This window comes from Acartia tonsa, chromosome 4, assembly GCF_053477335.1.
Source record: "Acartia tonsa isolate MP-2025a chromosome 4, ASM5347733v1, whole genome shotgun sequence".
NCBI classification, from domain to species: domain Eukaryota; kingdom Metazoa; phylum Arthropoda; class Copepoda; order Calanoida; family Acartiidae; genus Acartia; species Acartia tonsa.
The window spans coordinates 8,008,781-8,022,404 of NC_137263.1; the positions used below are offsets into that span (position 1 = coordinate 8,008,781).

At 34.6% G+C, this 13,624-nt stretch overlaps 1 protein-coding gene and 1 long non-coding RNA gene across 2 annotated transcripts; both read left to right on the forward strand.

Annotated features, from left to right (window-relative positions):
- Window positions 1-1,452: 1,452 nt before the first annotated feature.
- Window positions 1,453-8,535, forward strand: LOC145318208 (uncharacterized). Its single transcript, XR_013879254.1, has 3 exons — window positions 1,453-1,512; window positions 7,744-7,857; window positions 8,460-8,535. It is a non-coding gene; the product is annotated as an uncharacterized LOC145318208 (long non-coding RNA).
- A 1,357-nt stretch (window positions 8,536-9,892) lies between these two features.
- Window positions 9,893-13,189, forward strand: LOC145318280 (uncharacterized). Its single transcript, XM_080159596.1, has 6 exons — window positions 9,893-9,935; window positions 11,090-11,157; window positions 11,452-11,531; window positions 12,006-12,131; window positions 12,538-12,591; window positions 13,006-13,189. Exons 1-6 carry the CDS (start codon window positions 9,893-9,895, stop codon window positions 13,187-13,189), a joined length of 555 nt encoding a protein of 184 aa, XP_080015722.1.
- The last annotated feature ends 435 nt before the right edge of the window (window positions 13,190-13,624 follow it).

Here is a 13,624-nt window from a genome sequence, read left to right on the forward strand (position 1 = left end):
TTATTCCTAATCCCCCAACCTTTCTCCAGTTCCGCCGCCCCCAAAGTTTTTTTAGCTTAGTTTATACTATGCCAAGAAGCGAAATATTTGTTGTAAATATCCTTTCTAAATGACAAGTTTTATAAATAAATACTTCCAAAAATAAATATTGTACTAAAGTGCCGGGAAAGAGGGGACATTGGACTTTACACTGATACCAAAATTTATAATGACGTTATCTTTGAGAACTTTTATTAGTTAGTTTTTTCATGCAATAATTCTATTTTACAGAATGGGTTATTTTGTTTATTATTATTGGGGATGTATATCAATTTATATTAATTGAATTATCCATTAAAATCCTTTTTTGGTTTCTTATATATTTCGTTAATTAGGTAAAGCCAATATTAAAATAATTATTATCCATGGATCTAAAGGGATATTACAATGACCGATAAATTGATGTACATGCCAAATATTGATAAAAATAATTACACTTTCTGTAGATTAAAATTAGTTGCTGAAATGTTTAAACACTCAACTTGATAACCAAACTTTGGGGACTACCGCAATAAACAGCCCATTGTCACCTCTCTGTCTCTCTCTCTCTGTCTCTCTCTCTCTCTCTCTCTCTCTCTCTCTCTCTCTCTCTCTCTGTCTCTCTCTCTCTGTCTCTCTCTCTCTGTCTCTCTCTCTCTGTCTCTCTCTCTCTCTCTCTCTCTCTCTCTCTCTCTCTCTCTGTTATCCATATATATATTTGTGCAGGTAAAGAGTTTAAAAGCTTGTGTAGTGACCATACAATGCTGTATAACAGAGGAAAGTCTAGAAGAATTGGTCTTTAGAAAATTAGAAAATCAATTCGCCAGGTTATGTTCATTTATAATTATTGGTGCTGTCCCTTAAAGTGCCTATCGAACACTGACCCCCCCCCCCCTTATTATTAAATAAAAAAACGGAGAGAGGGTATTTTTTCCTATGTCTAACCCCTAACCCCGCGGGGTCTATACCTGTGGTGCTTTAAATCTTGAAGGTTACCTAAACCTAGCATTACCTGACCCAATGTATCAAACAAACAGATGAAAATTATCCCCACCCCCCCCCCCTAATTTTCATTTTAATTCAAAATAAGGGTAGGGGTTCTGTGCTTGACTAGTCACTTTGTTGGAAACTGCCTATTCATTTTGAATTAAACACACATGAAAAAAAAATCCATTTTACCTACACTTAATAATTATGAGGGCACAGCTGCGTGGCTCTGGCTTACTTAAATTCGCGCACCTTGCTGTTGAAAATTAGTCCGCAGGGGTGCGGCACAGTAAAGCCACACCGGAGGCGGCTGAGTGTGGTTGTCCTCCAAAAGGCATGCATTTGGTTTGTTTTTGCAACGTAATTATTTGCATGCTGAAATAAGAAAATACTTTTGTAACTCTAAGCGGTTTGACTGAACTCATGAAAAGTGTTTTTTTTATATTTAGAAAGTTTACATGCTCTCCCGACCCTAGCTACTGCCCTAATACATGTGTTGCTTGGAAGGTAACATTTTATTCATGTTCTCACACGCTTGTAGATTTGAAAAAGGTTTGCTCAAAGTGCGTGGTCGAGCAATTGATTTTGAATATTATTTTAATATGGGTATTATTTAGCCAGTGAGTTCAGCTAAGGGTTAGTTAGTTCATTGTTATTTTCCTAAGATTGTACCTTAATTAAGTCAGTTTAGTGTATAATTATAATTGCTCTCTCTGGAACTCATTCACACTTATTTTTCTTCCTTGGCACCCGCGCATAAGCCGCGGGTAAGCCTCAGTAAATTTGTCTTATTTTAACTTTAAAATTTAGCTGAATGTCTAAACCTATTCCCAAACAAATCCATCTTTTTGAAATTATGTTTTTTTTTCACAAGCCGGTTTAAATGTGAGGGCCATGCGCGGCTGCCGAGCCCTGCTTACATTACATAAATCTTTTCTTATATGTATAAGATTGTATATGTTTAGAAAGATGTTTACAGCTGTGTATATGTAAACCTGGATGCCATGGCCAAATTATTCCCACAATCTCAGTATATGTTTAGAAAGATGTTTACAGCTGTGTATGTGTAAACCTGGATGCCATGGCTAAATTATTCCCACAATCTCTTTATATGTTTAGAAAGATGTTTACAGCTGTGTATGTGTAAACCTGGATACCATGGCTAAATTATTCCCACAATCTCTGTATATGTTTAGAAAGATGTTTACAGCTGTGTATATGTAAACCTGGATGCCATGGCTAAATTATTCCCACAATCTCTTTATATGTTTAGAAAGATGTTTACAGCTGTGTATGTGTAAACCTGGATACCATGGCTAAATTATTCCCACAATCTCTGTATATGTTTAGAAAGATGTTTACAGTTGTGTATGTGTAAACCTGGATGCCATGGCTAAATTATTCCCACAATCTCTGTATATGTTTAGAAAGATGTTTACAGCTGTGTATGTGTAATAGATCTTTTCATGAAAATACCCTTTCTCGAATTTCATTCTTCTGCTAACCTAAAAAGTTACTTTAGGGGCCTAGAAATACATGTACAAAATTTCAGCTCTTTATCTCTACTGGCGACCTAGCGCCAGGCATGTAAAATATCAACAGATAACGGTAGCACGGCGGTTTTAACAATATCTCAGTAATGTGCAGGTTTTAAGCTCTTCTGCATATTTCAATTTAAACACATAAGGCTAAAGATATTATATCCAAAAAATCTTTTGTCAAAGTCTACTCTACACCTAGCGCCAGTCAGTTTTCTAAAATCATGCATTTTATACCTGTGAAAAATGAAATCGCCAGCGCTAGGTGTAGAGTAGACTTTGACAAAAGATTTTTGGGATATCATATCTTAGGCCTTATGTGTTTAAGTTGAAATATGCAGAACACCTAAATTCACCTTCCAAGCCATTTTCTATGAATTTTAAATTTTTTTATGAAATAACGGGATTTAAAAACTGCCTTTTGAAAAGGCCTAAAAAATATCTTTTTTTGTCTCTTTTTTCACTGTTTATAGTTACAACTTATTAAGATATTATTCTCAGTTAAAAAAAATTGGCGCTTCCAGCACCAAAACCGGCAAAAAAAGGCAGTTAAACTTCTGTACCCCTACTTAACCCCCTAACAGACCCCCCCTTCTATCTCGGCTCCTGTTACAGATAGAGACGTAAAACTTTTTTCTGGTGGTTCATGTGTACTTTTAGAGAAAATTACTTTTCTAGTCATAGCGGTCAGACCGCTCCTTATCCGCTTCTTAGCGGCCAGCCGCTAAATATTAAAACTGCTGTAGAGCAGCCAATTTTAAAGCTAAGAAAACCAAATTTTATGACGAACTATTATTTTTTATAACAAAATTATAAAGACAGAAGTCACCTTCCTAGGAAGGACATAAGTAGCTTCCCTTATGTGAGAATTTGTTAGATGAAGGGCATAACTTGTCTCCCTTAACAAAGATTTTGCAAGATGAAGGACATAAGTAGCCTCCCTTCACCACACAAAACCTAGCTTTTTGGTCCTTCACATAGCAAATTCTTGCAAAACATAGCATTTCTGTCCTTCACATAGAAAATTCTTGCAAATCATAGCAAATTCTTGCAAATCATAGCAAATTCTTGCAAAACATAGCAAATTCTTGCAAAACATAGCAAATTCTTGTAAAACATAGCAAATTCTTGCAAAACATAGCAAATTCTTGCAGAACATAGCAAATTCTTGCAAAACATATACATGGGGGTCCCAAACTCAAAAACAGAGTTTCAGCACTCTCCGACCACCCGTTCTTGAGATACGGGCACCTGGTGTCCTTGGTACCCACGGTTAGATTTGGGAAATGGTTCGAATCCTTAAAAAATCCAAAAATATTTTGACACTTTGACACTTGAATAATTTTCAAATTTTTGATCAAAATTATTCTAAAAAATTTTTGGACTTATTTATTTTTTTGCATGTCCATCTGGTTATTTTCTTTAAAATTTTTTTAAGGATTTGAACCATTTCCCAAGTCTAACCGTGTGTACCAAGGACACCAGGTGCTCGTATCTGGAGAACAGGTGGTTGGAGAGCGCTGAAACTCTGTTTTTGAGTTTGGGACCCTGATATATATGTTTTGCAAGAATTTGCTATGTTTTGCAAGAATTTGCTATGTAAAGGACAGAAATGCTATTTTATGCAAGAATTTGCTATGTTTTGCAAGAATTTGCTATGTTTTGCAAGAATTTGCTATGTTTTGCAAGAATTTGCTATGTGAAGGACAGAAATGCTATGTTTTCCAAGAATTTGCTATGTTTTGCAAGAATTTGCTATGTGAAGGACAGAAATGCTATGTTTTCCAAGAATTTGCTATGTTTTGCAAGAATTTGCTATGTGAAGGACAGAAAAGCTAAGTTTTCCAAGAATTTTCTATGTTTTGCAAGAATTTGCTATGTTTTGCAAGAATTTGCTATGTTTTGTAAGAATTTGCTATATTTTGCAAGAATTTGCTATGTAAAGGACAGAAAAGCTAAGTTTTCCAATAGTTTTCCAAGAATTTGCTATGCTTTGCAAGAATTTGCTATGTGAAGGACAGAAAAGCTAAGTTTTCCAAGAATTTGCTATGTTTTGTAAGAATTTGCTATGTTTTGCAAGAATTTGCTATGTTTTGTAAGAATTTGCTATATTTTGCAAGAATTTGCTATGTAAAGGACAGAAAAGCTAAGTTTTCCAATAATTTGCAATGTTTTGCAAGAATTTGCTAGGTTTTACAAGAATTTGCTATGTTTTGCAAGAATTTGCTATGTGTTGCTAGAATTTGCTATGTTTTGCAAGAATTTGCTATGTTTTGCAAGAATTTGCTATGTGAAGGACAGAACAGCTAAGTTTTGTGAGGTTTTGCTATGTGAAGGACAGAAAAGCTAAGTTTTGCAAGATGAAGGACATAAGCAGCCTTCCTAATGTAAGAATTTGTCAGACAAAGGACATAAGTCACCTCTCTTAAGTTAGATTTTGTTAGATGAAGGACATAAGTAGCCTTCCTTAGATCAATTAGATCAATTTCCAGTGACTTCTGTCCTAATTAGGAATGACTTTGTTTTCTTTCCTATTTCTAAATGTTAATTTATTTAATTGCCTGTGTCTGGCATCTGACTAAAATAAAAATCTATTACATTAGTTTCAACAATTAACTGTGTTGCCCCTTTCCGGACCTTAATCAGCCAATTTTAGTATGAAGTCTTTTATTGTGATCATAAACAGATAAAAATATTAATTAGCGCCACCAACAGCCATTTTACTGCCAAAATTGGCAGTTTCCGTTATTTGTCGTTTTTTTGGCGATGGTCAGAAAAGGTATTTTTTTGTTATAAAAAATAATAGTTTGTTGTAAAATTTGGTTTTCTTAGCTTTAAAATTGGCTGCTCTACAGCAGTTTTAATATTTAGCGGCAGGCTGCTAAAAAGCGGATAAGGAGCGGTCTAACCGCTATGACTAGAAAAAGTAATTTTCTCTAAAAATATACATGAACCACCATAAAAAAGTTTTACGTCTCTATCTGTAACAGGAGCTGAGATAGAGGGGGGGGTCTGTTAGGAGGTTAAGTAGGGGTACAGAAGTTTAACTGCCTGTTTTTGCCGGTTTTGGTGCTGGAAGCGCCAATTTTTTTGTAACTAAGAATAATATCTTAACCCATTAGTGCCGAGCGCCACTTTTATGGGCCGATCGAGCTGTAAGTTTCAGGGAAGCTTTATAATGGTCAAAACGGAATTCGTATTTTTTTGTTTTGCTCTAGTGGCGTGCACAGGAAAGTTGCAAAAAAACCCGGTTCGGCTTGGCCATAAATACCAACCAGGCATTAACACCCGTTTTTGGTGCTTTCCCCCAGTTTTAAAACCCGGTTGACCTGTATAAACCCGGTTATTTTGACCAAAAATCGAAAAATGTAATTTTTGAACGCCAAAAGGGAGATGAACACTTTTTAGAACTTTGATACGATCCGTAATTGAAAACTACACAACCTCATGTAATCTAAAGAGCTACAAGTATAATACGAAGCGATTTATTTCAAATTTCGTGTTTAGCCGGCGATTTCGGGTAAAAAAACCCTGTTTTGTTGTTGTTGTCAAAAAAAATGTATTAGTGAAACCGGGTAATAAAAATTTCAGACTCAAAATGGAAATGCCGAACAGGGCCTATATAGGGCGTAAAAAAACGATTAAAAAATCATATAAAAAATAATAATTTAAATAAAACGAATTCACAAATAGATGTACTTGTCAATAAACTTTAGATTTAACGAAAAAAATCAGCGACTTTACTATAAAAACAAAAAAGTTAGATGGGGTATTTTGAATTTTCATGATTTTCAAACTTTGTTGATCTATACCGGCAAACGGAAGTAAGCAAAACTACCTGCTCCAGGGGGAAATGAAAGCCAGGGTAGTAGAGGGGGGATTCATACTGAGAATGATGCAATTATGAAGCCGAAAACCGGTTTTTTTACATTTTCTGGCACCGGGTTTTAAAACCCGGTTCGGCACTAATGGGTTAATAAATTGTAACTATAAACAGATAAAAATATTATTTAGCGCCGCCAACCGCCATTTTACCGCCAAAATTGGCGATTTCCGTTATTTGTCGTTTTTCGGTGATGGTCAGAAAAGGTATTTTTTTGTTTTAAAAAATAATAGTTCGTCATAAAATTTGGTTTTCTTAGCTTTAAAATTGGCTGCTCTACAGCAGTTTTAATATTTAGCGGCTGGCCGCTAAAAAGCGGATAAGGAGCGGTCTGACCGCTATGACTAGAAAAGTAATTTTCTCTAAAAGTACACATGAACCACCAGAAAAAAGTTTTACGTCTGTATCTGTAACAGGAGCCGAGATAGAGGGGGGGGTCTGTTAGGGGGTTAAGTAGGGGTACAGAAGTTTAACCGCCTGTTTTTGCCGGTTTTAGTGCTGGAAGCGCCAATTTTTTTTTAACTGAGAATAATATCTTAATAAGTTGTAACTATAAACAGTGAAAAAAGATACAAAAAAAGATATTTTTTAGGCCTTTTCAAAAGGCAGTTTTTAAATCCCGTTATTTCATAAAAAAATTTAAAATGCATAGAAAATGGCTGGGAAGGTGAATTTAGGTGTTCTGCATATTTCAACTTAAACACATAAGGCCTAAGATATGATATCCCAAAAATCTTTTGTCAAAGTCTACTCTACACCTAGCGCTGGCGATTTCATTTTTCACAGGTATAAAATGCATGATTTTAGAAAACTGACTGGCGCTAGGTGTAGAGTAGACTTTGACAAAAGATTTTTTGGATATAATATCTTTGGCCTTGTGTGTTTAAATTGAAATATGCAGAAGAGCTTAAAACCTGCACATTACTGAGATATTGTAAAAACCGCCGTGCTACCGTTATCTGTTGATATTTTACATGCCTGGCGCTAGGTCGCCAGTAGAGATAAAGAGCTGAAATTTTGTACATGTATTTCTAGGCCCCTAAAGTAACTTTTTAGGTTAGCAGAAGAATGAAATTCGAGAATGGGTATTTTCATGAAAAGATCTAATGTGTAAACCTGGATACCATGGCTAAATTATTCCCACAATCTCTGTATATGTTTAGAAAGATGTTTACAGTTGTGTATGTGTAAACCTGGATGCCATGGCTAAATTATTCCCACAATCTCTGTATATGTTTAGAAAGATGTTTACAGCTGTGTATGTGTAAACCTGGATACCATGGCTAAATTATTCCCACAATCTCTGTATATGTTTAGAAAGATGTTTACAGTTGTGTATGTGTAAACCTGGATGCCATGGCTAAATTATTCCCACAATCTCTGGCTGCTAATACAACCATGGTGCATCTCTTTACAGACAATTCAACACAGGTCCCAGAAATTTTAGTTGTGTTACTAGTATTTTTTTATGACCCGCGACCGTGGCTCAACACGTAGCGCATCCGCTCGTCGACGGAAAGGTGATAGGTTCAAATTTCGGTCCGACACCGCGTCACAACTAAAGACGTTAAAAATGGTTCCTACTGCTGCTATGTCATGTACGCGACATAAATAGTTAGAGTAGGGGGGAATGCCTTGACCCAAAACAGGCGCAACTCACTACCATGCACAGTTAGGACTTCTCAGATAAAGGTCGTGCAATCAAAGGGTTGGTTGTCTGAGGGGCAAATTGACGCTTTACACCGCAACATAGGGCTTAGGGATAACAACCCTATCCCATGTCCAATAAAAAGCCACATTGTTACAGAAACACTGACAAATTGTCAGAGGCCTATGAACCCCTGTGGAGTGAAAAGGGCTTGTTACTTTTTTTACTAGTATTTTTGTTTGTAAAATGCATCAAATAATAATATTAAAGAAAGCTAGTTAAGATCATGTACCAAGAATTGTAATTTAATAAAAGATTAAATTAATTGCATTTAAATACTTAGGTATATCTATATCAAGATATATATGACTAACCCATTTTTCAGGGAAGCTTGAGTGTAATATCCTGGGGTGGTTTATCACTAACTGAATCTAACAAATTGAGAACAACTGTATTTGAAACTGCTCTCAGGTAAATGTGATTTTTTCTTTCTCTTGTTTAAAATAATTTTTTTGCTTAAAGAATAAATCTATAAAATTCTATTCTTTATATTATTTTAACAGGGAGGGAGGAGAAAATTGGCTGGTTATTACACTAGTCCCCTAAGCTTTCTTTGATATCTTATTCGTTGGCTCAACAACTTTGGGTTTTTTTCTTGAATTTTAATTGGTTGTTTCATTAAGTTGCGTGTCCAAATGTTTCAACCACTAATTGTATCGACAGAAGGATAATTTCAAAATTACTTTAATTTTTAGGTTTTTCTCAGCGTTCAGATCCCTGAATAATATGAGGCTTCGCATGCTTGTTGGTGGATTATTCAATATTGATTTTAAAGTATTTTTACAATTTATAAAATTCTAACATTAAGCAAGAATAAAAACATCCAAGGGTAGCGAAACACAAAAATCATTTATTGAGAAACAGACAAATTGAGTAATTGACCAAATTAAAAAAAAAGAAAATCAACAAAACCTTTATAAAACAGATATATTTGTCCTTTGTACCATGACATTCGGACCACAGGACATATAAAAGTAGAAATGTATTTTTAGTAAAAAATAGCATTTAAAAAAGGACATCTGCACTATCTATCTTTTTTTTAGCAGCGAAGCTACTTTATAATTCACTTTGTCTGTCCGTCAGTCAGTCCGTAACGCAATGGGGGAAACGTGATTTTCCCGGCGATATTTAGTGATGATTCCCATGACTTATGCTCATCTAATCTATACATTGTTTTATCCATCTGTCTGTCAATTTGGGTGCTAGATCGATTCCTAGATTTTCATGTTTTTTTTTAATTTTCTCGACTCCTTTTCAAAATTACTTAGACATAAATTTTCAGGGATTAATTTAATTTACATTTTACATATTTTCACCAAGTTTCATTATGACTTGTATATTAATTGGGGGGCTAGATCGATTCCTCGATTTTTAAGTTTTCATGATTTTTTCGAACCTTATTCAAGATAGACAGCTGAAATTTTCAGGAAATACTTTTTTTTAACAAATTTCATTGTTTTTTTGGTTGGGGTGCTAGATCGATTCCTAATTTTTCAAGTTTTCATGATTTTCTTGACTCCTGCTCAAGATAAATAGATGGAATTTTTAAGGATTAATTAAGTCAACATTTTACATATTTTCACCAAGTTAGATCGATTCCTAGATTTTCACGTTTGTCTCATTTTTAGTTGATTCAGACCTGGAAATATTTGGATTTTCAACCATTTTTTGTTGAGAGTATGCAACCAGGAAAACACAAAATGATTTATTCTGGTTTTGCTATAAATAATTATCTTATTATTGTTTACTGGTTTAAATATGGACTTAGTTGTCCTTGTGGGAGGGAGGGAGGAAGTGGATTGTGGGTAAATTAATTTTAATTGTTTGTCAGAATCCTGGTCTCTTTTCCCTGAAATCAAATTGCAGTTTCTAGGTTAGCCTAGGAGTTAAGGTCGTCCTAATCCTGGTCCCTTGTCCATGAAATCATATAGAAGTTCCTAGGTTAGACTAGGAGTAAAGGTCGTCCTAATCCTGGTCCCTTGTCCCTGAAATCATATAGAAGTTCCTAGGTTAGCCTAGGAGTTAAGGTAGTCCTAATCCTGATCCCTTGTCCATGAAATCATAAAAAAGTTCCTAGGTTAGCCCTAACTTTCAATTCAAAGTGCATAACTATATAAGCACTTTTATTATTACACATGTAACATTTCTTCTCATATGCCGAACTAAATTTTTTAATCAGAAATTTTGTTTTGTACCTAAAAGGAGAAAGAAGAGATTTAAAGGCGACTTTTCTGTACACAAAGGACTGTTTGAAGGTATTGTAATAATTAATAAGAAAGGTAGTATTTATAAGTAGCGCAGCAATAATAAGTGCTAATGATTCTTTATTTGCAGTGTTTTGACATTAAACATCTGTGTTGGGAAAACCAAAAAAGAAATACACGTTTTAGGTGGATAATATAGAAATCAGAAACATACAAAAATACAAAATTAATACAAAAACTTGCATGATTATCAGTCTGTCCATCTGTCTGGCTGGATTAAAATATGAACTGCAGGGCTTGTTGTTTTATTAAGAGTTATTTTTGTTCACTGGGGTTTTGTTACTTTCCTATGAAGAGAGTAAACATACACTCTAAAAGGTTTATATATCTAATGTTTAGATAACTGATATTGGAAAGATAGAAAAATCCCTATCATCTGCAATTCCAGGTCAATTTAAAAACATATTTATTTTTTTAGCAGCTTCTTCTTCAAGGTGTATTCAGTGTTTATAGGCAATACCTTAGCGGAGTTATCAATTTCCTGTGCTGTTAGATATACTATTTTTTGATAAAACATTTAAACTTTCTCTAAACTTACTCTTGATTTTTTTTATAATTTTGGTAAAGCCTTGTTTGCATTAGAGGTTATAAATTCAATTATGAATTACTCATAATTGAACATTTGATATCTCATCCCTATACACAAAAAAGCCCATTATTTTACCCTCATTTATATTATCTATTTGTTTAGTTGAATTATCCACAATTCAAGACAAAAGTGTTAGCCCAGAACTAAACATATATGCTTCTCAAGATCAGGTAGAATATCAAAAATCTTTAGAATTTATAAAGAAATTTGGCGCAAAGTTGAGTATAAGATTTTCAATTCACAGAGGCCTATACTGAAATTTAGGTTACATTTTTAATTCTTTGTAGTCGCCCAAAAAACCTTGCATTTTCAACTTCCAGGGTGCTTAATATGGACTTACATACCTCAAATGTCGTTATTATAGATAGGCTGCGATCATAACATCGTGCCTAACAATCATAGGTGTCGAACTAGCTTAAATAAAACATGTTGAAAACGGACGTTCTGACGTTATTGTAATTTAGGTTAAAAAGCTGAAAGAAATATTGATAGAAAGATCGAACGGAGATGTTTTCAAACTTGGATCAGCGCAGCCAATTCCAAGGTTAGCAATTTAGAAGTTGTTAAACGCCCTTCAAACAACCAACCTTTTGGTTGCAATACATTTGTCTGGAAGTCCTACATGCAAATGGAAATAAATTGCGCCTGTTTTGGGCCAAGGCAATCCCGCTATTCTATCACCATTTATGTTGCCCACCTGACATAACAGCAGTAGAAACCACTTTTTAATTAGATTGGACTAAACTTATGTTTTTATACAGGGAGTGAGGGGACATTGAGCTGTTTATTACACTAGTCCAAAAAGTTTTATAATAACGTTTTCTTATTCGTTAGCCTAAAAACATTGGGAGACTTTCATTGAATTTTGATTGGTTGTTTCATTATTGAGTTTCCAAATGTTTCTTAATTGTTTCTTAATTGTAATCTATAAAGGGTAATTTTGTGTATCACCATTAGGGATGTATAACAATTTATCGGCCATTGTCTTATCCCTTTATATCCAAGACCTAAATTTCAGAGCCCCATCTGGTTCATCTGATGGAGATAAGCTTAGTGTTGGTAGGAGAACTAGACGGACTCCCCGAGGACTAAGCCCATACAAGCTGGACTTCTCAAACCTATCCCTAGACTCTCCAGATGAAAGGTAAACATTTTGCATTCGTTGCAAGATTACAATATTAATATTATCTACAATATTTTTCAACATTAAAATGGTTTACTTGTATTTTCCCCTCTAAAATCTTCTTGATTATTACCGATTTAAAAATAAAGTCTATCTCAAATAGCCGCTGAGAAAATAACGTTCTCCTTTCAGCTTGGAAAAAAACAATATCTTTGTCTTTGACTTTGACTTTCAGGAATAAGGTATAGCCAACAATCTAAAATAGTATTTGAGGGGAAGATAAAAAGGTCGTCCTTCGTCAATTCTACTCAGTGCTGCCCCCAACGACAGCTGGAGATCACGTATAGGTATCGTGATTTTCCCCACGAATTAATTTCGTTGTTGGTATAAGCTGTTTGACTTGAATGTCTTAAAAATATTTTTATAGTGGCGACTCGAAGAATAAAATACTCGAAGAAGAAGAAGGAGACGCTGAACAAAAGTAAGATTTTTTTGTACAAGAGTAACAATATCCATAATGGCAACATTAAAAAGGGTTTATTTCAGCTCGTGAAAGGCCGTTGCAGGCCTGGGAATGGGGGGGAGGGGGGTCAACCCCACTTACCCAGTAGCAACGCAATGTTAGGCCCATGAAGGGACCAGTGGCTTTAATCTAGTCACTTGAAACAATTCTGTGTTGACTCACATCCAATAAGTTAAATTTTTGAAGATTTTTATAGTGCCTATCAAAAATGACGACATACTGGCCTGCCATTGGTCAGTGTATTGGCCTAACATTGGTCATTTGTATCGTATGACGTCATTTTTTATAGGCACTATAAAGAGCTTCTAATTTTCTATCTGACTACCAATAAAGATCTCTAGATAAGTTGATAACCTATAATCTGTCTATAAGGAGCAGCAACCGCCACAGCTGTTGTACCAAGCCACCATTTAGTGTTCATCAACAGCAACAACAAAAAATCAAGAAAACATCCATGGACAAAAGGAATTTCCATAATCTTGAATATTTTATACTTCAACAAATAAGGATTTTAAGATTTTACGATTGGAGTTCCTTAAATTTTCTTAAGCAATAATTTTTATATAAATGTCTCTGCTTTTTAGCGCCAAGCATCTTGTTCTCTTGACCGTTTTTGTTTTAACTCAATAATTTTACTTCTTTTGTATTTCCCCATATCGAGACGAATAGCTAAAGGGCGTACTAAGGAGGTTTTCAAGAAAAAAAAATCGCAGAATCGGTAGCTGTACTGCCAATTCTTTTTGTACAAGTACATTTTTTAAATCTCTCAAAAATTGTTATTAAATTACAGTGAAGATATTAACGAAAGATATAATACAATTTTTGAAGATTTTTGGGATCATATGAAGGAAATGAAGTCATTCCTTAAAAGGACAGAAATTGCCTTCCTTGGGTATAGGAAGGCTATTTCCTTTCCTTTTTCTTACAAATTCTCAGTAAGGAAGGTGATTTCTGTCCACTATCTTACAAATTCTCACTAAAGGAAGGTGAC

Excerpts from the sequence above, each read along its gene's own strand:
- LOC145318280 (XM_080159596.1), top strand. The coding sequence starts at position 9,893 with ATGGACTTAGTTGTCCTTGTGGGAGGGAGGGAGGAAGTGGATT. Across the intron at positions 9,936-11,089 it reads AGGGAGGGAGGAAGTGGATT|TTGAATTATCCACAATTCAA; the intron begins GTGGGTAAATTA and ends CTATTTGTTTAG. Across the intron at positions 12,132-12,537 it reads CTAGACTCTCCAGATGAAAG|TGGCGACTCGAAGAATAAAA; the intron begins GTAAACATTTTG and ends ATATTTTTATAG.